The following is a 26,339-nucleotide window of genomic DNA, read 5'->3' on the forward strand; positions in this document are numbered from 1 at the left end:
ATCCGTCAGGGGGGTAGCGATGGCTGCAAAATTGGGTATGAACCGGCGATAATAGCCGGCGATCCCTAGGAAGGCTTGCACCTGCTTCTTGTTGACAGGTTGTGGCCAGTCCTGAACCGCCTGAATCTTATCAACCTGGGGTTTAACAACACCCCTCCCAATTACATACCCCAAATACCGGGCTTCTTCTAGCCCGATGTGACATTTCTTGGGGTTCGCGGTTAGACCTGCCTCCCACAGGTCGTCAATCACAGCTTGTACTTTCTGGAGATGAGTCTCCCAGTCCAAGCTGTAAATGACAATGTCATCCAAATAGGCCGAAGCGTACCGCCTATGTGGCCTCAGGACTCGATCCATCAGTCTCTGGAAGGTCGCCGGTGCCCCGTGCAGTCCAAACGGCATATACACATACTGAAATAAACCTTCCGGCGTAGCAAATGCCGTCTTTTCTCTGGCAGCCTCCGCCAGAGGGATCTGCCAATACCCCTTTGTTAGGTCTAGGGTCGTAATATACCGGGCTTTTCCTAACCGATCTATTAACTCGTCGACCCGGGGCATGGGGTAGGCATCAAATTTTGAGACCGCATTCAGTTTCCTGAAGTCATTGCAGAACCGGATGTTGCCGTCCGGTTTAGGAATTAACACAATCGGGCTGGACCAAGCACTGTGCGATTCCTCAATGACACCTAACTCTAACATTGCCTTCACTTCTCGGGAAACGGCTTCACGGCGCGCTTCCGGGATTCGGTAGGGTTTCACGTGAACAGTGACACCAGGTTCCGTTACGATGTCATGTTTCATTAGCATAGTCTGCCCGGGTTTTTCTGAGAAAAACTTTTGGTTGTGAAGTAGAAACTGCCTGACCTCAGTCTTTTGCCGCTCCGAGAGAGTCTCTGCAATCCGTACCTCAGGTACGGTATGTGAGCAGACGGGACGGGCCAGCTCCGCTGACAAGGCAGACCGATCCTTCCAGGGTTTTATCAGATTTACATGATAAAGCTGTTCAGGTTTACCTGCCTGGTATACTCTGTAGTTTACTTCACCAACTCTTTCCTTAATTTCAAAGGGGCCCTGCCACTTTGCCAGGAACTTACTGTCCACCGTGGGGACCAGGATCAACACCCTATCATCGGGTGCAAACGTACGGATCTTGGCGCCCCTATCATAGATTCTTTTTTGGGCTCCCTGAGCCTGCATCATGTGTTCTTTGACGATAGGCATAACAGCCGCAATACGGTCCTGCATTTGTGTTACGTGATCTATCACTGTTTTAAACGGAGTGACCTGACCCTACCAGGTTTCTTTTGCAACGTCTAACAGTCCACGAGGACGTCGGGCGTACAATAACTCGAAAGGCGAGAATCCCGTGGAAGACTGGGGTACTTCCCTGATGGCAAAAAGCAAATACGGAAGTAAATAGTCCCAGTTCTTCCCATCCTTGTCTATCGCCTTTCTCAGCATCTGCTTCAGAGTTTTATTGAACCGTTCGACCAACCCGTCTGTTTGAGGGTGATACACGGATGTGCGTAACGGGTCGATTTGTAACAACCGGCAGAGCTCCTTCATTACCCTGGACATAAAGGGAGTCCCCTGGTCGGTGAGTATCTGTTTTGGTATACCGACCCGACTAAACACATGCACCAGTTCCTTGGCAATCGTCTTGGTGGCCGTGTTAGGCAAAGGGATGGCCTCCGGGTAACGCGTGGCATAATCCAAGATGACCAGGATATGTTGGTGTCCACGTGCAGACCGTGGAAGGGGCCCAACTAAATCCATCCCAATCCTCTCAAACGGGACTTCAATAATAGGTAGGGGTACCAAAGGGCTACAGAACCGGGGCTTAGGTGCAGAGGCTTGGCAGTCAGGACAAGACTCACAATATACACGAATATCGTGATGCATGCCTGGCCAAACAAAACAGTGTAATATCTTTTCGGTGGTTTTCTGGACTCCCAGGTGACCTCCCATCACATGTCCATGGGCCAGGTCCAGCACCTGCCGCTGGTAGGGTTTTGGCACGACTAATAGTTGCACCGTGTCTTCCCCCTTTTTCTCTATCTGATAGAGTAAATCATTCTCCAGAACCATGTAAGGATATGCCAGCCTAGAGCCAGGTTCTACGGGTACCCCATTTATCACTTTTACATTTGTCCTAGCCTGAGAGAGGGTAGGATCCTTTATTTGCTCGCTTTGGAAGTCATCTTTCTGGACTTCCAAATCCGGCAAACGGGGAGGTGGACGGCTGTCTGCCTCCTCCTCTTCCCTGGTCTCCTCCGTATCACCCGCCATGACTGAAAACGGGAACTGCAGGTCATTTCCCGCAGACTCTTCCCCCGAGTCTTCCGGGGAGACCTCTTCCAGGGGTTCGGGACCCACACGCGCCCTGGGAGAAGAATCATGTACACGATTACCCGAGGGCATCAACTGATTCTCCCACAATTGCCAGAAGTGGGGAAAATCCCAGCCCAGGATAACATCATGCAATAACGCCGGGACGAGTCCCACGTTATGTTGCACAGACCCATAGGAAGTAGTAATGCATATGACCGTGGTGAGGTACGAACAGGTGTCTCCATGCACACACGTTACAGAAAATTTCTCTGATGGTCCAGTCGGGGCTGACACCAGACTAGCCTTCACCAGAGTCACCACACTTCCCGAGTCTAACAATGCCACCACATTTTTGCCATCAACAGTTAAATCACACAAGTGTTTTTCCACATCCTTTTGACCGGCATTCACACTCACTACCCGTGCAACCATAGACATGCGGTTTTTAGAGTCTGTGACGTCGCACTGCATGGGTTCAGTAGTGACCGGACAGTTCGCAGCAATATGTCCCATCTCTTGGCAGCGGAAACACCTAATGGACCCCTTGCTTAGACCATAGTTCGTTACTCTCGGCCTCGCAGTGCGGGCAGTCCCGTTTTCCTCCCCCACTGTCTTAGGGATTTTTCCTTCTCCCCTACTCCCTGGAACAGTCTTACCGGTTCCACATGGAGATGATGAAGAACGAGGTGGGGTAGCGTCGTCTCGGAGTCCTTCCACCACGGAGTAACGTTCAACCAGATCCACCAGTTGATCTGCCGTCGTAGGATTTCCATGGCTTACCCACTTCCTCAGGGCTGGCAGTAGAGCTCTCAGGTACTTGTCCATGACGACTCTCTGGATTATCTCTGGCGCTGTCAGCACCTCGGGTTGTAGCCACTTCTTCGTCACGTGGATCAGGTCGAACATCTGTGACCGCGGTGGTTTATCCGGCTGATAAGTCCATTAATGCACTCTCTGTGCACGGACAGCGGTCGTCACTCCCAGCTGGGCCAAGATCTCGGCTTTCAGTTTGTCAAAGTCCTGCGCGGCTTCAGGCTCTAAGTCATAATATGCCTTTTGGGCCTCACCGGAAAGAAATGGGGCAATCGGGCTGGCCCATCGTGCCTTCGGCCATTTTTCTCGCACCTCCGTCCTTTCAAACGTGGTCAGGTATGCCTCGACATCATCTTCGGTCGTCATCTTCTGCCAGTACCGACTCACGTGAATCACTCTCGACTCGGCTTCCAGGTTAAGCTCAGGTAAGCTTGCAAAGCGCTGCGCCACCTGCTGGAGAAGCGAACGATCGGTAACTGTCATGTCCACCAACTCCTTCAGCTGGGCCATCATCACCCGATTAGCTTCTTGCTGGACGGCGGTGGACTGTACCAGCGCTTTCACCACGTCCTCCAGGCTCATGCTTGCAACGTGATGCCCGCGTTCTCCACCACAATGTGATAAAACACTCCGGGATCACCTTTGCTGGGGTCAAAGGTCACGTGCGTTCAGCATGAAACTCAGGCGCAGAGCTGGGATTCGGGTATAACTGACACTGGGTCAGGTTTATTAACGGTGAAAGCAATGCATAAAGAAATAAAACATAAAACAAATCCTTGCCTGTCCGGCACTAACTAAACAATGGACAACCTAACTACCAAATGGCGGGCTTCTCCCGTCCAGCCAAACCACAGTTGCAGTGGGCACTGCTTCCACTCACGTGTGTCTCTCACACAGACAGGCTCTCTGTGTTCCCAGGCTGAGACACTCACACAACCACCTGGCATCCTTTTATATCCACCTCCCATTATTCATTAGTAAGCAGGTGCGATACTGACCAGACGAGGCCACATAGGAAAGGAATCTGGGCGAGATATACCTGCCCTCATCCACTATTCCCACATGATTCTCACAGTGCATTTACTGATCATACATGTCAGTAGGCCAACATTTCGGATTTTACAATCATTTTTCAGGCTGGTGTTATAAAGTATTCTAATGTACTGAGATAATGACTCTTGGGTTTTCATTGGCTGTCAGCCATAATCATCAACATCACCAGAAATAAACCTGTGACATAGATCACTCTGTGTGTAATGACTATAGAATAGAGGAGAGTCACTTTTGTATTGAAAAACTGAAATAAATTCACTTTTTGATGATATTCTCATTTTGTGAGAAGCCCCTGTATACTGTGCCTTTTGTAGGTGATGTTGGACGGGAGCACGTCCGTGATTATTGCCGGTGTGGATACTTGTGAAGAAGAAGAGTTGGAGGTGAAAGATAAAGTCCTCCCTGAAGTTCAGCGGCCATCAGTCTACGATCTACATGCCCCCCGGTATGGTAGCACCTTCCCTTCATGGTGGTATTGCCCCAGTGACCATCTGTCCCTTATAGACTATGCGGTGGCCTCTCGGCAGGTTTTTTGTGGTCAATGCTGATGGCTCTGGTAGTGAATTCCTGCGGGATCGAGAGGTGGAAGATTTCCTGGCGGAGTGCTACTGTGATCCAACTATCGCCATTATACGAGAGCCCACCCAGGAATCCCCAGGTGAGCGGCTACGGACGCATTGGGGACACTTCATCCCACTAGTCTGAGTGACCACAAAGACATTAATGGGCTCCATGAATAGTAGAAGTTGTGCTAGTAACCCTGTATGACCGTCTCCTCTCCTAGGTGTCCAGAGCGTCACCGTCCTGCAGCCTTTCCCCGAGACCTCTTTGTGGACCATGAAGAAGCAACTAAGCAACATTATGCCCCCCAATCTCCTCTCCAGAAACTGGGCCTCCTTCCCGGCCACTGAGGTGGGTATCTCCACATAAGATGGCCTCCAGGGCCCGAGCGGTTAATCTCAATAACCCTCATTATCCTCAGAGGAAAACTCCAGGACCCCCACTGGGCATTGGCATATGGAAGGGTCTCTGTATCGGGTCAGAAGAGCCTAAGAAGCCCCGGCCCCCCATACTGAAATGTCCCAATATGCTGAGGATTCGTCAGCTACAACGGTATGAGCCAATTACTCCGGAGAGGCGGGAAAAGCTGGAGCTGTCACTGAAGGTGGGTGAGAAATGGGGGAATGGTCACAAGTGAGCCCAGCTGACAAGCATCACCCCATAACCTTGTATAGTCCTCGAGCATCACCCCATAACCTTGTATAGTCCTCGATCATCACCCCATAACCTTGTACAATCCCCTAGCATCGCCCCATAACCTTGCATGGTCCTGGAGCATCGCCCCATAACCTTGTCTAGTCCTTGTGCATCACCCCATAACTTTGTATAGTCCCTGAGCATTGCCCCATAATTATACAGTCCTCAAGCATCACCTCATAACCTGCTATAGTCCTCAAGAATCTCCCCATAACCTTACACAGTCCTCAAGCATCACCCCATAACCTTGTTTCATCCCCCGAACATTGCCCCATAAACTTGTATGGTCTTCGAGCACCACCCCATAACCTTGTTTAGTCCTTGAGCATCACCCCATCACCTTGTATAATCCAAGAGCATCGCCCCATAACCTTGTATAGTCCTCAAGCCTCGCCTCATAACCTTGTACAGTCCTTGAGCATCACCCCATAACCTCCTATCATCCCCTGAGCATCACCACATAACCTTTTAAGGTCCTTGAGCAATTCCCCATAACCTTGTATAGTCCTCAAGCATCACCCCATAACCTTGTATAGTCCTCGAGCATCGTCCCATAACCTTGTATAGTCCTCAAGCCTCGCCTCATAACCTTGTACAGTCCTCGAGCATCGCCCCATAACCTTGTGTAGTCATCAAGCCTCGCCTCATAACCTTGTACAGTGACGGAACATCGCCCCATAACCTTGTATAGTCCTCAAGCATCACCCCATAACCTTGTATAGTCCTCGAGCATCGTCCCATAACCTTGTATAGTCCTCAAGCCTCGCCTCATAACCTTGTACAGTCCTCGAGCATCGCCCCATAACCTTGTGTAGTCATCAAGCCTCGCCTCATAACCTTGTACAGTGACGGAACATCGCCCCATATCCTTGTATAGTCCTCGAGCATCGCCCCATCGCCTTGTATAATCCTAGAGGATCGCCCCATAACCTTGTATAATCCTAGAGGATCGTCCCATAACCTTGTATAATCCTAGAGGATCGCCCCATAACCTTGTATAATCCTAGAGGATCGCCCCATAACCTTGTATAATCCTAGAGCATCGCCCCATAACCTTGTATAGTCCTAGAGGATCGTCCCATAACCTTGTATAATCCTAGAGGATCGTCCCATAACCTTGTATAATCCTAGAGGATCGCCCCATAACCTTGTACAGTCCTCGAGCATCGCCCCATAACATTGTATAGTCCTGGAGGATCGTCCCATAACCTTGTATAGTCCTAGAGGATCGCCCCATAACCTTGTATAGTCCTCGAGCATTGCCCCATAACCTTGTATAGTCCTCGAGCATCGTCCCATAACCTTGTATAGTCCTAGAGGATCGCCCCATAACCTTGTATAGTCCTAGAGGATCGCCCCATAACCTTGTACAGTCCTCGAGCATTGCCCCATAACCTTGTATAGTCCTCGAGCATCGTCCCATAACCTTGTATAGTCCTAGAGGATCGCCCCATAACCTTGTATAGTCCTCGAGCATCGCCCCATAACCTTATATGGTCCTCGAGCATCGCCCCATAACCTTGTATAGTCCCAGAGGATCGTCCCATAACCTTGTATAGTCCTCGAGCATTGCCCCATAACCTTGTATAGTCCTCGAGCATCGTCCCATAACCTTGTATAGTCCTCGAGCATCGTCCCATAAACTTGTATAGTCCTAGAGGATCGCCCCATAACATTGTATAGTCCTCAAGCATCGCCCCATAACATTGTATAGTCCTCGAGCATCGCCCCATAACCTTGTATAGTCCTCGAGCATCGTCCCATAACCTTGTATAGTCCTAGAGGATCGCCCCATAACATTGTATAGTCCTCAAGCATCGCCCCATAACATTGTATAGTCCTCGAGCATCGCCCCATAACCTTGTATAGTCCTCGAGCATCGTCCCATAACCTTGTACAGTCCTAGAGGATCGCCCCATAACCTTGTGCAGTCCTCGAGCATCGTCCCATAACCTTGTATAGTCCTCGAGCATCGTCCCATAACCTTGTACAGTCCTAGAGGATCGCCCCATAACCTTGTATAGTCCTCGAGCATCGTCCCATAACCTTGTATAGTCCTCGAGCATCGCCCCATAACCTTGTATAGTCCTCGAGCATTGCCCCATAACCTTGTATAGTCCTAGAGCATTGCCCCATGACCTTGTATAGTCCTCGAGCATCGTCCCATAACCTTGTATAGTCCTCGAGCATCGTCCCATAACCTTGTATAGTCCTCGAGCATCGTCCCATAACCTTGTACAGTCCTCGAGCATCGTCCCATAACCTTGTATAGTCCTAGAGGATCGCCCCATAACCTTGTATAGTCCTCGAGCATCGTCCCATAACCTTGCATAGTCCTAGAGGATCGCCCCATAACCTTGTATAGTCCTCGAGCATCGTCCCATAACCTTGTATAGTCCTCGAGCATCGCCCCATAACCTTGTATAGTCCTTGAGCATTGCCCCATAACCTTGTATAGTCCTCGAGCATTGCCCCATAACCTTGTATAGTCCTCGAGCATCGTCCCATAACCTTGTATAGTCCTCGAGCATCGTCCCATAACCTTGTATAGTCCTCGAGCATCGTCCCATAAACTTGTATAGTCCTAGAGGATCGCCCCATAACCTTGTATAGTCCTCGAGCATCGTCCCATAACCTTGTATAGTCCTAGAGGATCGCCCCATAACCTTGTATAGTCCTCGAGCATCGTCCCATAACCTTGCATAGTCCTAGAGGATCGCCCCATAACCTTGTATAGTCCTCGAGCATCGTCCCATAACCTTGTACAGTCCTAGAGGATCGCCCCATAACCTTGTGCAGTCCTCGAGCATCGTCCCATAACCTTGTACAGTCCTAGAGGATCGCCCCATAACCTTGTATAGTCCTCGAGCATCGCCCCATAACCTTGTATAGTCCTCGAGCATTGCCCCATAACCTTGTATAGTCCTAGAGCATTGCCCCATGACCTTGTATAGTCCTCGAGCATCGTCCCATAACCTTGTATAGTCCTCGAGCATCGTCCCATAACCTTGTATAGTCCTCGAGCATCGTCCCATAACCTTGTATAGTCCTCGAGCATCGTCCCATAACCTTGTACAGTCCTAGAGGATCGTCCCATAACCTTGTACAGTCCTAGAGGATCGCCCCATAACCTTGTGCAGTCCTCGAGCATCGTCCCATAACCTTGTATAGTCCTCGAGCATCGTCCCATAACCTTGTATAGTCCTCGAGCATCGTCCCATAACCTTGTATAGTCCTAGAGGATCGTCCCATAACCTTGTATAGTCCTCGAGCATCGCCCCATAACCTTGTATAGTCCTCGAGCATCGCCCCATAACCTTGTATAGTCCTCGAGCATCGCCCCATAACCTTGTATAGTCCTAGAGCATTGCCCCATAACCTTGTATAGTCCTCGAGCATCGCCCCATAACTTTGTATAGTCCTCGAGCATCGCCCCATAACCTTGTATAGTCCTCGAGCATCGCCCCATAACCTTGTATAGTCCTCGAGCATCGCCCCATAACTTTGTATAGTCCTCGAGCATCGCCCCATAACCTTGTATAGTCCTAGAGCATTGCCCCATGACCTTGTATAGTCCTAGAGGATCGCCCCTTAACCTTGTACAGTCCTCGAGCATCGTCCCATAACCTTGTATAGTCCTCGAGCATCGTCCCACAGCAGTCCTAGAGGATCGTCCCATAACCTTGTATAGTCCTCGAGGATCGCCCCATAACCTTGTATAGTCCTCGAGCATCGCCCCATAACCTTGTATAGTCCTCGAGCATCGTCCCATAACCTTGTATAGTCCTCGAGCATCGTCCCACAGCAGTCCTAGAGGATCGTCCCATAACCTTGTATAGTCCTCGAGGATCGCCCCATAACCTTGTATAGTCCTCGAGCATCGTCCCATAACCTTGTATAGTCCTCGAGCATCGCCCCATAACCTTGTATAGTCCTCGAGCATCGCCCCATAACCTTGTATAGTCCTCGAGCATCGTCCCATAACCTTGTATAGTCCTAGAGGATTGTCCCATAACCTTGTATAGTCCTAGAGGATCGTCCCATAACCTTGTATAGTCCTAGAGGATTGTCCCATAACCTTGTATAGTCCTCGAGCATCGCCCCATAACCTTGTATAGTCCTAGAGGATTGTCCCATAACCTTGTATAGTCCTCGAGCATCGCCCCATAACCTTGTATAGTCCTAGAGGATCGCCCTATAACCTTGTATAGTCCTCGAGCATCGCCCTATAACCTTGTATAGTCCTCGAGCATCGCCCCATAACATTGTATAGTCCTAGAGGATTGCCCCATAACATTGTATAGTCCTAGAGGATTGCCCCATAACATTGTATAGTCCTCGAGCATCGCCCCATAACCTTGTATAGTCCTAGAGGATTGCCCCATAACATTGTATAGTCCTCGAGCATTGCCCCATAACCTTGTACAGTCCTAGAGGATTGCCCCATAACATTGTATAGTCCTCGAGCATCGCCCCATAACCTTGTATAGTCCTCGAGCATCGTCCCATAACCTTGTATAGTCCTAGAGGATTGCCCCATAACATTGTATAGTCCTCGAGCATCGCCCCATAACCTTGTATAGTCCTCGAGCATCGTCCCATAACCTTGTACAGTCCTAGAGGATCGCCCCATAACCTTGTACAGTCCTAGAGGATCGCCCCATAACCTTGTATAGTCCTCGAGCATCGTCCCATAACCTTGTATAGTCCTCGAGCATCGTCCCATAACCTTGTATAGTCCTCGAGCATCGTCCCATAACCTTGTATAGTCCTAGAGGATCGTCCCATAACCTTGTATAGTCCTAGAGGATCGTCCCATAACCTTGTATAGTCCTCGAGCATCGTCCCATAACCTTGTATAGTCCTAGAGGATCGCCCCATAACCTTGTATAGTCCTCGAGCATCGTCCAATAACCTTGTACAGTCCTAGAGGATCGCCCCATAACCTTGTATAGTCCTCGAGTATCGTCCCATAACCTTGTATAGTCCTCGAGCATTGCCCCATAACCTTGTATAGTCCTCGAGTATCGTCCCATAACCTTGTACAGTCCTCGAGGATCGCCCCATAACCTTGTATAGTCCCTGAGCATCTTGTAACATCCAGAAGTGTCACCCCCATGACCTCGTATTTTCTCCCAAGTGTCCCCCCGATAATCTTGTGTTACCTCGTGGCGACAGGAATACATCGACAAGGTTATCAAGAAAGAGGAAGAGTTGCAAGAACTAAACATCAGAGACCCCAGAAAAGCAGAGGAGAGGGAAAACGCCGCTGATCTCCTACAACTGGTGCTGGTGAGGTGTTTCTGTGCAAGGGCGGGGTCCTGGAAATGACAGTCTCCCGGAATGGGCAGGATGGGAAAGAAGGGAGAATCCTGGGAAATAATGGTCACATGGGATGGGCAGAACGGGAGGAGAGGAGCATCCTGGGAGATGATGGTCATATGAGATGGACAGGAGGATCCTGGGAAATGACAGTCACATGGGATGGGCAAGAAAGGAGGAGAGAGGAGGATCCTGGGAAATGACAGTCACATGGGATGGGCAAGAAAGGAGGAGAGAGGAGGATGTACGTTCAGGTGTTTGCAAGTTTTGAGTGTTGATGACGATGATGATTATTGCTGATGCTGATAAAATCCTTCCACAGGCGCTGACTGACGTCCAGGCTCCTCCTCAATCATCTGCTCTGGGTCAGGAACCTTCTCTGGTGTCCTCATTGTCCACTCTGGACCGGATACAAGGTAATGGAGACTTTCCCTTTAAGTCTCGATGTTCATAGGTCCTTCACCCCAGTATTACAACCGGCAGAGCAGTCCAGGAAATCTGGTGGCTGAACCACGATGGCGGCTACGACCTGCTGCTAATCTCCACCACCCCCCATTACACTTACATATATATGGCGGCACAGCTGCAGGCATCCGGGACCCTTCTAGCATGACACAGCTTCACACTTATTTCTATGTCCTGTTCCCAGCAGCCAACATCTCCAATCTGTACGAGAACGCCGTCTCCCCGTCATCACCGCCAACCATGGCCAGACCGCAGCGCAGTGTCCGGAACCGGGACCAGCTCAGGTAACCACATCTGAGATCACTCCCAATCCCTATGATCCGCCGGTATAGAAGGGCCCCTGAACCTGGTGTTAAAGGGTGGTTTATATCTGCAGACAAGAGATCCAGGAGCAAAAGGATCAACTGGCGGCCATGAGGAACCACAACCTTCCCCTGTATTTCCAGTCCGAGTTCGGGGTGGAATTCCTCCAGAAACAGGTAGAACCCCGACCCGAGGTCAGCAGGCGCGATGGAGACCACACACACGAGCAAAGCAGAGACTTGTGCTGGACAGCATTTCACCTGGATCCTTCTTCTCTCCAGGCTTCAGATCTGGACCTTCTCTGTCGGGAGCTGCCCCCGTTCTCAAGACCTGAAAAGGAGACAGAGGAAGAGGAGACAGAAGACGACCTGGCGCTCAGCCTCGAGGATCAGGAGTCCGGTAACTTCTAGGATAAGGACTCCTAATCCCTTACCTGTGATGTCATGGGGGGACGTGATGTCATCAGCAGACGATGCCACTGCTCGTTCTCGCTGTGTTGCATACTGGGAGACGCACAGTAAACTGTGAAAGCTTTTGGTGCCAATTCATCCTCCCGTTTCCGCCAGTTTTTCGGTGATTTTCTTCAGTGACGTTTTACTTTGCACCTTTTTTCAAATTAACTTTTGTTGGTTTGTTTTTTTAACTTTTTTTTTGGCTTTACGAATGTTTTCTACAACTTTATTAAAAAGTGCACAAATGCGCGGCGGCTCCCAGCCGGATGCTACGTTATTTTGTACATTGTGCGTTCTGATCCCACGGGCGTCAGCGGTGCATCAGGCTGAGCCGTGAGCGCAGCTTTGTGTGTGACTAGAGTCTAAACTGTGATATACAATCAGATCTGCGTCTCTCTTAAAGGGGCGATCTCCTTGTGTTCCATACAATCTGATGCTTGTGTTCCGCAGGTGAGAAATCTCCCGCACACTCCCCGCTCAGCGCGTCACCACAGCGCTCAGGTAAAGAAGCTCCGCCATTTCCGTTTACCACCAGCACAGAAAACGCCCCCTGATCCCTGGCAGCACTCTGTGCCCAATGTAGTGTAATTTTCCGCAGTGGCCGAGGATGTCATGTGCCCTGATGTGATCACCGCTCGCAGGTATCAGCCGCTGTATCATAGACTTAATGTGGACGTGACCGGACAGCCCCGGAGAGGGAGGGTGAAGCTGCCCACGTCCATCCTCAGCAGGAAGCCGGCATCTGTGCCAAACACCCAGGTACCTGTCATCATGGCACCTATACATGGTTACCCTCTGACCCCTCTTGACCTCTGACCACCTTCACATCTCCAGGTCACTGCGGTGGGAGATCCGGTGAGGCGCAGCGTCAAGATGGCGTCCACCTCACGTAGCGGAGAGAGACGCGTTCCCCGCGGCTTCCACCTTTTGCCATCGATGGTGCACTTTGGTATCCTCAGGGAAGGCTTCACCTACTGCACCAGTGTCATACTCAGGAACATCGGGGTGGACACCTGCAGGTACCCCACCCTCACTCAGTGAGCCCTGCCCTTGTCTGATGCATGATGTGCTGTCCCCCCCATATTCTCCTGCTAATCCACCATCCTCACTGTTCCTCCCCAGCCCCCCATATTCTCGTGCTCCTCTATCATCCTCACTGTCCCTCCCTGATATCCCTATATTCTCCTGCTCCTCCATCATCCTCACTGTCCCTCCCTGATCTCCCTATATTTTCCTGCTCCTCCATCATCCTCAAAGTTCCTCCCCAGCCCCCCTATATTCTCCTGCTCCTCCATCATCCTCACTGTCCCTCCCTGATCTCCCTATATTCTCCTGCTCCTCCATCATCCTCACTGTCCCTCCCAAGCCCCCCTATACTCTCCTGCTCCTCCATCATCCTCACTGTCCCTCCCTGATCTCCCTATATTTTCCTGCTCCTCCATCATCCTCACAGTTCCTCCCCAGCCCCCCTATACTCTCCTGCTCCTCCATCATCCTCACTGTCCCTCCCTGATCTCCCTATATTTTCCTGCTCCTCCATCATCCTCACAGTTCCTCCCCAGCCCCCCTATATTCTCCTGCTCCTCCATCATCCTCACTGTCCCTCCCTGATCTCCCTATATTCTTCTGCTCCTCCATCATCCTCACTGTCCCTCCCTGATCTCCCTATATGCTCCTGCTCCTCCATCATCCTCACTGTCCCTCCCAAGCCCCCCTATATTCTCCTGCTCTTCCATCATCCTCACTGTCCCTCCCTGATCTCCCTATATTTTCCTGCTCCTCCATCATCCTCACAGTTTCTCCCCAGCCCCCCTATATTCTCCTGCTCCTCCATCATCCTCACTGTCCCTCCCAAGCCCCCCTATATTCTCCTGCTCCTCCATCATCCTCACAGTTCCTCCCCAGCCCCCCTATATTCTCCTGCTCCTCCTTCATCCTCACTGTCCCTCCCTGACTTCCCTATATTCTCCTGCTCCTCCATCATCCTCACTGTTCTTCCCTGGCCCCCCTATATTCTCCTGCTCCTCCATCATCCTCACTGTTCTTCCCTGGCCCCCCTATATTCTCCTGCCCCTCCATCATCCTCACTGTCCCTCCCCAGCCCCCCTATATTCTCCTGCTCCTCCATCATCCTCACATTTCCTCCCCAGCCCCCCTATATGCTCCTGCTCCTACATCATCCTCACTGTCCCTCCCCAGCCCCCCTATATTCCCCTGCTCCTCCATCATCCTCACTGTCCCTCCCCAGCCCCCCTATATTCTCCTGCTCATCCATCATCCTCACTGTCCCTCCCCAGCCCCCCTATATTCTCCTGCTCCTCCATCATCCTCACTGTTCTTCCCTGGCCCCCCTATATTCTCCTGCCCCTCCATCATCCTCACTGTTCTTCCCTGGCCCCCCTATATTCTCCTGCCCCTCCATCATCCTCACTGTTCTTCCCTGGCCCCCCTATATTCTCCTGCTCCTCCATCATCCTCACTGTTCTTCCCTGGCCCCCCTATATTCTCCTGCTCCTCCATCATCCTCACTGTTCTTCCCTGGCCCCCTTATATTCTCCTGCCCCTCCATCATCCTCACTGTTCTTCCCTGCCCCCCTATATTCTCCTGCCCCTCCATCATCCTCACTGTTCTTCCCTGGCCCCCCTATATTCTCCTGCTCCTCCATCATCCTCACTGTTCTTCCCTGGCCCCCCTATATTCTCCTGCCCCTCCATCATCCTCACTGTTCTTCCCTGGCCCCCCTATATTCTCCTGCTCCTCCATCATCCTCACTGTTCTTCCCTGGCCCCCCTATATTCTCCTGCTCCTCCATCATCCTCACTGTTCTTCCCTGGCCCCCCTATATTCTCCTGCTCCTCCATCATCCTCACTGTTCTTCCCTGGCCCCCCTATATTCTCCTGCCCCTCCATCATCCTCACAGTTCCTCCCCGGCCCCCCTATATTCTCCTGCCCCCCCATCATCCTCACTGTTCTTCCCTGGCCCCCCTATATTCTCCTGCTCCTCCATCATCCTCACTGTTCTTCCCTGGCCCCCCTATATTCTCCTGCCCCTCCATCATCCTCACTGTTCTTCCCTGGCCCCCCTATATTCTCCTGCTCCTCCATCATCCTCACTGTTCTTCCCTGGCCCCCCTATATTCTCCTGCCCCTCCATCATCCTCACTGTTCTTCCCTGGCCCCCCTATATTCTCCTGCCCCTCCATCATCCTCACAGTTCCTCCCCGGCCCCCCTATATTCTCCTGCCCCTCCATCATCCTCACTGTTCTTCCCTGGCCCCCCTATATTCTCCTGCTCCTCCATCATCCTCACTGTTCTTCCCTGGCCCCCCTATATTCTCCTGCCCCTCCATCATCCTCACAGTTCCTCCCCAGCCCCCCTATATTCTCCTGCCCCTCCATCATCCTCACTGTTCTTCCCTGGCCCCCCTATATTCTCCTGCCCCTCCATCATCCTCACTGTTCTTCCCTGGCCCCCCTATATTCTGCTCCTCCATCATCCTCACTGTTCTTCCCTGGCCCCCCTATATTCTCCTGCTCCTCCATCATCCTCACTGTTCTTCCCTGGCCCCCCTATATTCTCCTGCCCCTCCATCATCCTCACTGTTCTTCCCTGGCCCCCCTATATTCTCCTGCCCCTCCATCATCCTCACTGTTCTTCCCTGGCCCCCCTATATTCTCCTGCTCCTCCATCATCCTCACTGTTCTTCCCTGGCCCCCCTATATTCTCCTGCCCCTCCATCATCCTCACTGTTCTTCCCTGGCCCCCCTATATTCTGCTCCTCCATTATTGCCACGTGCTGCTGCCGCCATCTGAACAGGGGTCTCTTGGCAATAGAGAGCCAGTGCAAGGATTGACAGAGGGGAGAAGCTGGGGAATAGCGGGGTGATAGCAAGCAGAGGTATTGGAAATGTGGAGCCTGAATTCTGACCCTCGGGGGACGCTGGGGGTCTGCCGCTCTCAATCCTTCTTTATGGCAGGTACCGTGTGAAGCAGCCGCCACTCAGCACTGGACTGAGGGTCTCGTACCCCCCTGGCCCGGTAAGTGTGTCCTCCTGTACCCGTGTGTGAATGCTGCAGGGTTTCGCCGCTCCTTACCCGTCCCGTCTGCTCAGGTGGCCGCAGGGATGCAGACGCAACTGTTAGTGGAGATCTTCGCAATGGCCGTGGGCCTGGAGGGGCCGGAGGGAGCCGCCGACTTTTCCCATTGCATCCAGATCCAGAGCGAGGTGGAGACGCTGCACCTCCCCGTGATGGCGAATATCCTTCATTAACCTCACCGCCGGTCACATGATTGTCTCACAGCCGCGAGAAAGGTCACAGGATGGTGGCACCGGTACACATCAGAATCAGGGATTTAGTTATAGGAGACCTAGGACCATGGAGTGTGCACCACGGGGGGGATGGACAATGTGCACAGTGACTGCACCAGCAGAATAGTGAGTGCAGCTCTGGAGTATAATACAGGAGGTAACTCAGGATCAGTAATGTAATGTATGTACACAGTGACTGCACCAGCAGAATAGTGAGTGCAGCTCTGGGGTATAATACAGGATGTAACTCAGTATCAGTAATGTAATGTATGTACACAGTGACTGCACCAGCAGAATAGTGAGTGCAGCTCTGGAGTATAATACAGGAGGTAACTCAGGATCAGTAATGTAATGTATGTACACAGTGACTGCACCAGCAGAATAGTGAGTGCAGCTCTGGGGTATAATACAGGAGGTAACTCAGGATCAGTAATGTAATGTATGTACACAGTGACTGCACCAGCAGAATAGTGAGTGCAGCTCTGGAGTATAATACAGGAGGTAACTCAGGATCAGTAATGTAATGTATGTACACAGTGACTGCACCAGCAGAATAGTGAGTGCAGCTCTGGAGTATAATACAGGATGTAACTCAGGATCAGTAATGTAATGTATGTACTCAGTGACTGCACCAGCAGAATAGTGAGTGCAGCTCTGGAGTATAATACAGGATGTAACTCAGGATCAGTAATGTAATGTATGTACACAGTGACTCCACCAGCAGAATAGTGAGTGCAGCTCTGGAGTATAATACAGGATGTAACTCAGGATCAGTAATGTATGTGCACAGTGACTGCACCAGCAGAATAGTGAGTGCAGCTCTGGAGTATAATACAGGATGTAACTCAGGATCAGTAATGTAATGTATGCACACAGTGACTGCACCAGCAGAATAGTGAGTGCAGCTCTGGGGTATAATACAGGATGTAACTCAGGATCAGTAATGTAATGTATGTACACAGTGACTGCACCAGCAGAATAGTGAGTGCAGCTCTGGGGTATAATACAGGATGTAACTCAGGATCAGTAATGTAATGTATGTACACAGTGACTGCACCAGCAGAATAGTGAGCGCAGCTCTGGAGTATAATACAGGATGTAACTCAGTATCAGTAATGTAATGTATGTACACAGTGACTCCACCAGCAGAATAGTGAGTGCAGCTCTGGGGTATAATACAGGAGGTAACTCAGGATCAGTAATGTAATGTATGTACACAGTGACTGCACCAGCAGAATAGTGAGTGCAGCTCTGGGGTATAATACAGGATGTAACTCAGGATCAGTAATGTAATGTATGTACACAGTGACTGCACCAGCAGAATAGTGAGTGCAGCTCTGGGGTATAATACAGGATGTAACTCAGGATCAGTAATGTAATGTATGTACACAGTGACTGCACCAGCAGAATAGTGAGCGCAGCTCTGGAGTATAATACAGGATGTAACTCAGTATCAGTAATGTAATGTATGTACACAGTGACTGCACCAGCAGAATAGTGAGTGCAGCTCTGGAGTATAATACAGGATGTAACTCAGGATCAGTAATGTGTGTACACAGTGAGTGCACCAGCAGAATAGTGAGTGCAGCTCTGGGGTATAATACAGGATGTAACTCAGGATCAGTAATGTATGTACACAGTGACTGCACCAGCAGAATAGTGAGTGCAGCTCTGGAGTATAATACAGGATGTAACTCAGGATCAGTAATGTATGTACACAGTGACTGCACCAGCAGAATAGTGAGTGCAGCTCTGGAGTATAATACAGGATGTAACTCAGGATCAGTAATGTAATGTATGTACACAGTGACTGCACCAGCAGAATAGTGAGTGCAGCTCTGGAGTATAATACAGGATGTAACTCAGGATCAGTAATGTAATGTATGTACACAGTGACTGCACCAGCAGAATAGTGAGTGCAGCTCTGGAGGATAATATTCATGTGTATCTGAACTGTAGCAGGTGTTTTGGGGCATTTTTAGCTGGGTTATTTTGGTGATTGTGGTGCGCCTTCCTGTGTATATGTCACATGATTTTGGGATTTATCCTTGATTCTTATCCACTTGTCCTAACTGAAGGCGTTTATGAGAGCCGATCTGAAGGAAAACCCAACAGAGGTTTGGGGTCCGGCGTCCGACTAATCAGTACAACTCCCCACTCACGCCTGGAGCTACTGCGACATCAGGGATCCACCGACTCGGGTGAGATACATGGGAGACTGAGAACAGGGGGCCGGGGGGCTTCTGCTGCTCACTCACCTCTCGTTTCTTCTCCCTCCAGGCCGCGGCTCCGATGTCTGATTCTTGTTCTTTGCAGAAATATATTTTATTATTATAGTAAACAGAAATGTGTAATAAACTCTGTGAAATGTCTCGGGGTAAATTCTCTTTTAATGTCGTCTAATTTGGGGGAGCGGTAAAACAGGATATTTGGCTTCTCACCGTAAACTCTGTTTCTCGGAGCCTTCATTGAGGGACACAGGAATCCATGGTGTTCTGCCTTCCTCCACGTCCTGGCTATGTGGATCCCAGCGTACAGCTAAACCTCCTTCACATCCCAAATAAACAGACTGTAGGGTTCAGTAGTCTGTGGTTTATTGGTGCGATGATAGGAAGATGTGTATGTGGTAAAACTATAAGGGTAAGTGCAGACGTAGAGGAAGGTGCTGCAGATTTTTCCGTGTGGATTTGGCAAAATCTGCAGGTCAATAGACCTGAGGTTTATCTGCGGATTAGCCTGTGGTTTTCCCCTGCGGTTTGACACCTAAACAATGGAGCGGGTGTAAAACCGCTGCGGATTCCGCACAAAGAAGTGTCATGCTGCGGATGTGAAACCGCGGAAAAATCTGCAGCATGTGCACTGCGTTTTTCATTTTCCTTAGAAAAAGGTACTATACAACGCAGCAGAAATTACTGCGGATCTGCAGCAGAATCTGCAGCGTGAGCACACACACTAAGAATACAGACAGTATCAGTCAGTACTGAGCACATCACAGAAACCAGCAGCAGTGACAGTATTCATTGCAGAAAGCATAATTCTACATGGAGGTATAGATCTAAAACAAGAAACCTGACAGTGTACAGTGCACGAAATAGTAAGAAGGAGGATTACAGAGCACAATACCTCTAACACAATTCTTCTGTAACAGGGACTGCAACATGACTTACATAAACAGGCTCTAACATAAGCATACAGTCAAGACTTTTTAAAGTAAATGTCCAATGACAAATAGCCCCTGACGAAGGCAGACGCCGAAACGCGCGTCGGGGTCGGCCGCATCCTGGGGATCTGTCGCACACAGGCATAAGGTATTGACTGGGCACTATTTTTTGGCCCATATACTGTTTATATGTACTTTCTCCAATAATATATTCCACTCGCAGCTGCAAATATTAGCGTGTATGACTATTTGTCATTGGAAATTTACATTTAAAATCTGCCATTGAGCACTCACATTTTAAAAGGTCCTCTGTTGTGACACGTCTATCTTGTCCATATCGCCGCTGTTTGTACTAGCCATCTCATGAATTATGAATCATATTTGCACTCGTATGTGGTTGTGTGCCCAAGCCCTTTGTCTAGGAATTATTATTTTTGCACATTGCACTTTATAGATGCATTGCTTTTTGTACACCCGAGTCTATTTATGAACTATTTTTCACAATTGCACTTTATATTTATGTATATACATAATATCAGTATATTGATTTTTTCATTTTTTTCTTTACCTTCAGTGTCTTATTAATTATTTTTAAATTCTATTACATCCTATGCAGCCACATTATATCTAAGTGCAAAATATCTGTGCAATCGATCCCTTGTGTTGCCCCTTCTTTTCGGTATTTTATTCCCACCCCTGCATTTAGTGTCTTGAACCTTCTTAATATTTACTTTAATTGAATATTGGACGTTGATTTCATTTTTTTCTTTGTGGAATATTTTGATATCCGATTTGTCCTCTTTTTTTCTATATTGTCCATTTGTGCTCTGATAAGGTTTATTATGTTTTTTTATATCACTCGTATTTTTTGTTAATATGCACTTTGACTTTGGAATTTTGTTGAATCTACTCTCGGCTTGTATGCTGATGATATGGCGCTGTTCATGGCTAGGGCAGAGGAGACGCTCCCGCATGTGATCACTATTCTAGATAAATTCAGTAAATGCTCCGAACTATATACTATTTGGGATAAATCTGCCCTACTATCCCTCTGTCATAGCCCATCGGCCCACCTTGATACCTTGTCTTTGTTGCCTGTGGTGTCTCATTTTAAATATTTAGGAATAAATACATAATAGAATACTGAGCTCGACCCACAACTCAATATCATTCCCTTACTGGAATTAGTCAAACGTAAATTTGCCTCGTGGGGCTGTTGGGGTAGCTATATAGGGAGGGTTAAATTAACCCTTCACGGTTGATCCAGTGATTTCCAAATTAGTTCATAGGGCGTTGCTAGCAACTGGGAATGACCACATGGAGACGGGGGTCTCTGTACAGGAGGATCCAGGCAGATCACTAGTACCCTTTATTTTAGTCACTTCTTTTAGAATCTTTTGCTTAATTATGCAAAGTTCTCAACTACAAATAACATCATTGTAATACATTCACTTTATAAGCCAATAGTATTGCAAGAAAATCGGAATATGTCCCTAGTTACGTGACGTACAGAATAGAACAATAGCACATTCTTTTAGGGTCTCATATCTTGTACAAGCTGGAACAGTCTAGTTTCATAACAGCTACGAACTTTCACCTAATTGCAACATTTATCTTGTAAACAACAAAATGGTGTCGCAAGCACAAAAATGGATCCTGGAGAACAAGATGTCCTGTACACCTGAATGCTGTACTTCACAGTCCCCCCTAGATAAATTTTGTTAACATATGCAGCATCAGAGGTGCTATCCCAAGCCATAAGCTCGAGAGGTACTGGTCTTCACATGACTAATGCCGTGTTATCAGTCATGGCTATCGCGGCACACCCGTCCCCCCTGTATACTACAATTTACGAATAACAATTTTTGATAACGGTGGTGAAGATCTTTTGTAGGTAGCCATGTGCTTGGCTTCAACATCTTCATCAAGTAACCTTTTGAGATCGGTGCAGAGAAGAGCAGGGGCAACGACGCCTTTGGTATCATCATTAGCTGTCTTAGTGCAGAATTTCCTAATACATACAGGAATACACCAAAGAACAAGTTTTAGTATCACATATACAACAAGGATACAGGCAGCAATATGCAACAAGCTTTGTAAGATCCCAGCTATCCAGCCCCCAATTCCCCTAAACCAATTGGCTGGGTTGAGAAAGGAGAAGGTGTCTGACCACCAACTCTCCTTATTACGATCATTGTCTTTATCGTATTGATCTCTGAGTCATTGAATATCTTCTAACTTTAACTTTTAACTACTACCAATAATAATATGGAAAATGCAGAAAACCAAAACATTATGCCCCTTTATTTGTTATTGGCTTGTTGGGTGATGAGGAGGACTTGATAGGGACCGTCATACAAGGGTTCTAGTCCGTGCTTCCTGACATGTCTCTTCACGACTACCAAATCACCAGGCTTCAGGTTATAACAGGTGCCGGTTTCTGCTGAATCTGGAAAAGAAAAGGAAACTAGAGCATGGGTGTTAGTAAAAATCTTGCTAAGTTGAATAACATATTGGAAAGCATGGTCAGTTTCTTCTGATAACTGCTAAGGCTGGAAATTCGCAACTGGGGGCCTAGTACCAAACAATATCTCATATGGGGACAGGCCATGTTTTGTAATAGGGGTAGTACGGATGTGGTATAGTACAATGGGTAGGAACTCTGGCCATGGAGCCGTAGTCTCCTGCATCATTTTGGTCAATTGTCCCCTCAGTGTGCCGTTCAACCTCTCAACTTTCCCACTGGATTGTGGGTGGTATGGAGTATGGAGGGCTACAGTGGATCCAAGCATTGTCAGAACTTCTTGGTACACATGAGAAGAAAAGGCCGGGCCTTGATCACTTTCAACAACTTCTGGAACCTCATATCTGCATATAACTTCCATCACCAGTTTCTTCGCTGTGGTCTTTGCAGTCATGTTAGTAACGGAATGCTTCCGGCCAACTTGAGAACCGGGGCCCAGTAGAATTTTTGCACCAGGGTGAGGGCCTGATTCTTTCCTCGATGTGTAGGTCCATGTGCTCCTGTAGCAATAGCAGGGTACATCCACTTAGGGAGACACACGAGTCGGTCCTTTTTCCAGAGACCATTATCCATACGTGCCCCATCAGTCTTCCATTGCTTCACCTCTTCCTTTGGAGACATTCTCTGCATCGTCATTAAGCGGTCTCGCGGGGTTAGACAGAAAACTTCAGTCTGTTGTAGATCATCAGGTTCTTGTAGGGTCAGTGCTTCTTGTAACTGTTTACGCTGAGAGCGTGTGGTCACCATAGTTGGTATGGTTGGTTCAACGGATAAGAGAGCGGCGGCTTTTGCTTGCATATCCGCAAATGCGGTGCCAACAGTCTGTGGACTGTTCCTAGGACCGTGCGCCTTAACTTTGATAATGGCCACCTGAGTAGGTAATTTGATCGATTCCATGAGGGTTTTAACAGCTTCAGCATTTTTCACTGGGGTTCCGGCAGTAGTAATAAACCCTCGATTGGCCCATAGAGCCCCAAAATCATAAGCAATACCAAATGCATACCGTGAGTCCGTGTATATATTAGCCCGTCTGTTCTTGGCCAAAGTACATGCAGTAGACAGAGCCTGGAGTTCTGCTTCTTGTGCTGACTGTGAGGGCGGGAGCGCAGCTGCGTGCACTACAGTGTCCTCTGTGGTAACAGCGTATCCCGTGTGGAATCTACCAAACTCGTCAGCATATCTTGAACCATCCGTGTATAACACCAGATCAGGATTTGGGAGTGGATTCTCACTGACATTTGGTGGAGTAGCTGTTTCTTCAGTCAGAAGTTGGGAACAATCATGTGGGAGGTAATCCTCATCACTGCCATCTTCCCTTATAGTTCATTATACCGTCTTTCAAGGCGTTGTAAAGGGGTTGCATTATGCGGGATGCATCCGGTATCCACTGACAACAATAAGTGCATAGTCCAAGAAAACGCTGGAGTTCAGTTTCACCTTTTGGGAAAGGAAGGGAGCTGGCAGCTATTTTTCTTTCTTCTGCGAGGTGTCTGGCACCCTGAAGGAGACAGTGACCCAAGAATATCACTTGACCAAGGCAGAACTGAAGTCTCGAGGCCGAAACCCGACAGTTCAGTGCTGCAAGATGCTTGTAGGAGGGGGTGGATACTTATAACCACTAGCAATATTAGGCATAGCGGGGACTGAGGCTGGCAGCAGATGATATTTCCTGGGGAGGGACCTTATCATTTGGCAGGGAGACCTTTTCTTTCAAATCATTACTTTTAACTATTTGGCTGACACATTAGTCTCCTTGGTCTCAGTTCCTTCTTTAATCCCTGTCTCACACCACAGTCACGTTCTTAAACCACAATACATCCCGTCCCTCTCATAATAGACAATTTTTCTTCAACACAGCAGTAACAGAAACAATCAGAATTCACTTCCTCTGTTCTTCCTAACACCTTCGTCACACAATTCATGTGCCAAGCCACAAAATTCTTTTCCTTCCACTGATTCTCTCATTTAGAGCTAAATATCCTTACTTCAGTTGTGCACAATACTGGAGTGGCCGTCTCAGTTTGTTCCACCGGGTCAACCCCCTCTGGGAAGTCCAAAATTCGCGGTACTCAGTGAGAGGAGGGCGTCTCAGTCTATCCCTCCGGACACCTCTGATATATATATATATATATATATATATACACACACACACACACATATACACACACACCGGAGTTACATATCCTACCCTGTCTTCGATCACCTCACCACGCCCGAATACTAACAGTGATCAGGACTTCAGGATATTTTGACTATAAAGAGAGCCACAAGTACTGGTCAATCCGGGGTGTCCATCCCTTATGAGGTATGGTTCGAGCACTGGGCCCCCAACGGGACTGCACCTCTAAGTGATTCCACCCATGAATCACCCCACCACGGGGACAAGCCTCAGATCCTCTGCCGCAACAAGCACAGGAAAACCACACCAACGGTCAGTCTGAACAGTATAACTGCTAACTTACCGTGGTTGTCGTGGGGGATGATCAGTCCCAATTTTCCAGCACCTGTGTCCACTCCGAGGGTCCTTTGTCTTGTTGTCCTCCGGGGGCTGAGGCGTCCCTATTCGGGGGCCCCTGTTGGGTGCCAAGCTGTTGGGGTAGCTATTTAGGGAGGGCTAAATTAACCCTTCACGGTTGATCCAGTGATTTCCAAATTAGTTCATAGGGCGTTGCTAGCAACTGGGAATGACCACACGGAGATGGGGGACTCTGTACGGGAGGATCCAGGCAGATCACTAGTACCCTTTATTTTAGTCAATTCTTTTATAATCTTTTGCTTAATTATGCAAAGTTCTCAACTACGAATAACATCATTGTAATACATTCACTTTATAACCCAATAGTGTTAATGATTGAGTCACCGAGGAGGAAAAAAACAAAACACAAGCTAAGCCCAGAAAATCAGAGAGGTTGGAAACTAGCGGAATGCAGACCCCTAATCCTATCACACAACTAGCAGTAGCCGTGGAGCATTCTTACAGTGATCCTAGACACCTCGTCACAGCCGGAGATCTAAATAAGCCTAAAGAGAGAAAAGGGAAAGACTGACTGCCCCAGAGCAGACCCCAAAGCAATAGGCAGCCCCCAACATATAATGACGGTGAAATAAGATGAAAACACTAACACAGATAGAAAGATAGGTTGAGCAAACGATGGGGCCCCAAGCTAACTAAGAAGGACAGGACAGAAAAGCTGCTGTCTGCAATCCGAGAAAACCCTGCTAAAAATATTACCAACACAACTGATAAGCAAAAAGGACCCTGATGTCACTAGACTTCAAACCCTATATCAGCACTCAGAATATTCTGGAAGTAGAGCAAAAGAGAACACTGATCAAGGAAAAAGAATCCAGCACACATCCTGGACGGGGATGGCTGAACTCAAAAAACAAGGTAAACAAAACGAAAACTAATAAGTTCAATAGCAGAGCAAAAACTTATCTTTGGGAAGCTGGAATCAGACTGGTCTCCAAGAATCCAGCAGAGAAATCACCAGACACTCAGAAGGGCGTCGGCTGCTTTATATCCAGTCTGAAGTTCCTGTTACCCAGTCACAATCCACCTGATCAGGTGTTTGGTTTCTTTCATCCAAATCAGCCACACTACCTTCCTTCACCAGAAGAGGGAGATCCTCGGACACAAAAGGTGAATGAACAGATGAGCTCACAACACAATAGTATTACAAGAAAATCGGAATATGTCCCTAGTTACGTGACGTAGAGAATGGAATAATAGCACATTCTTTTAGGGTCTCATATCTCGTACAAGCTAGAACAGTCTAGTTTCATAACAGCTGCGAACTTTCACCTAATTACAAAATTTATCTTGTAAACAAAATGGCGTCACAAGAACAAAAATGGATCCTGGAGAACAAGATATCCCGTACACCTGAATACTGTACTTCACAGGGTAATCTCCCGTTATTTGTAGCCGGCCGTACAAGTAATTACAATGGTTTTACTTCCTAAGCTCAGCTACTCCCTCCAGCATAGCGCAGTGTTGATTCCTAAAGCCTTCTTCACGAATCTAAATTCCCTGACCACGTCTTTCTTAAGGGGGAAAGCCAGACCCAAGCTTAAACTCTCCACTCTACAGAGGTCTAAACAGATGGGGGAGCGGCGTTACCGGATTTTTATCTATATTATCTGGCCGGACCGATCAAGGCCTTAAGTGGATGCCCGATAATCACCTACCCAACTCAGAAAGCCATTTCATTCATGCGGAAAAGGTTGACTGCCCATCAGGTTTCCTAGAAGCCGATAAACCTAATGTCCCTCGATTACTCCCTTTACTTTGATTGGCGCGGTCAGTTTGGAGGCAAACTAAAAAAGTTATCCACTTTGAGGAT

The 26,339-nt window shown here is 48.6% G+C and overlaps 1 protein-coding gene across 2 annotated transcripts in view; it reads left to right on the top strand.

Annotated features, from left to right (window-relative positions):
* Nucleotides 1-18,890, top strand: part of SPAG17 (sperm associated antigen 17) — a 346,460-nt gene extending 327,570 nt beyond the window's left edge. Inside the window, exons 32-47 of one of the 2 annotated variants that reach the window (XM_073551016.1) lie at nucleotides 4,512-4,642; nucleotides 4,725-4,855; nucleotides 4,982-5,109; nucleotides 5,180-5,362; nucleotides 10,633-10,746; nucleotides 11,099-11,192; nucleotides 11,426-11,525; nucleotides 11,618-11,720; nucleotides 11,826-11,943; nucleotides 12,447-12,497; nucleotides 12,595-12,755; nucleotides 12,831-13,015; nucleotides 15,977-16,037; nucleotides 16,112-16,256; nucleotides 18,373-18,510; nucleotides 18,590-18,890. In XM_073551016.1, the coding sequence (XP_073407117.1) occupies nucleotides 4,512-4,642; nucleotides 4,725-4,855; nucleotides 4,982-5,109; nucleotides 5,180-5,362; nucleotides 10,633-10,746; nucleotides 11,099-11,192; nucleotides 11,426-11,525; nucleotides 11,618-11,720; nucleotides 11,826-11,943; nucleotides 12,447-12,497; nucleotides 12,595-12,755; nucleotides 12,831-13,015; nucleotides 15,977-16,037; nucleotides 16,112-16,256; nucleotides 18,373-18,510; nucleotides 18,590-18,609 (1,863 nt within the window). In that variant the 3' untranslated portion in view covers nucleotides 18,610-18,890. The remainder of the gene's footprint in view (nucleotides 1-4,511; nucleotides 4,643-4,724; nucleotides 4,856-4,981; nucleotides 5,110-5,179; nucleotides 5,363-10,632; nucleotides 10,747-11,098; nucleotides 11,193-11,425; nucleotides 11,526-11,617; nucleotides 11,721-11,825; nucleotides 11,944-12,446; nucleotides 12,498-12,594; nucleotides 12,756-12,830; nucleotides 13,016-15,976; nucleotides 16,038-16,111; nucleotides 16,257-18,372; nucleotides 18,511-18,589) is intronic. The other variant, XM_073551017.1, reaches the window with a different exon arrangement.
* Nucleotides 18,891-26,339: the final 7,449 nt, after the last annotated feature.

This window comes from Dendrobates tinctorius, unplaced genomic scaffold (assembly GCF_039654945.1).
Source record: "Dendrobates tinctorius isolate UK_male_01 unplaced genomic scaffold, ASM3965494v1 ptg000172l, whole genome shotgun sequence".
NCBI classification, from domain to species: Eukaryota; Metazoa; Chordata; class Amphibia; order Anura; family Dendrobatidae; genus Dendrobates; species Dendrobates tinctorius.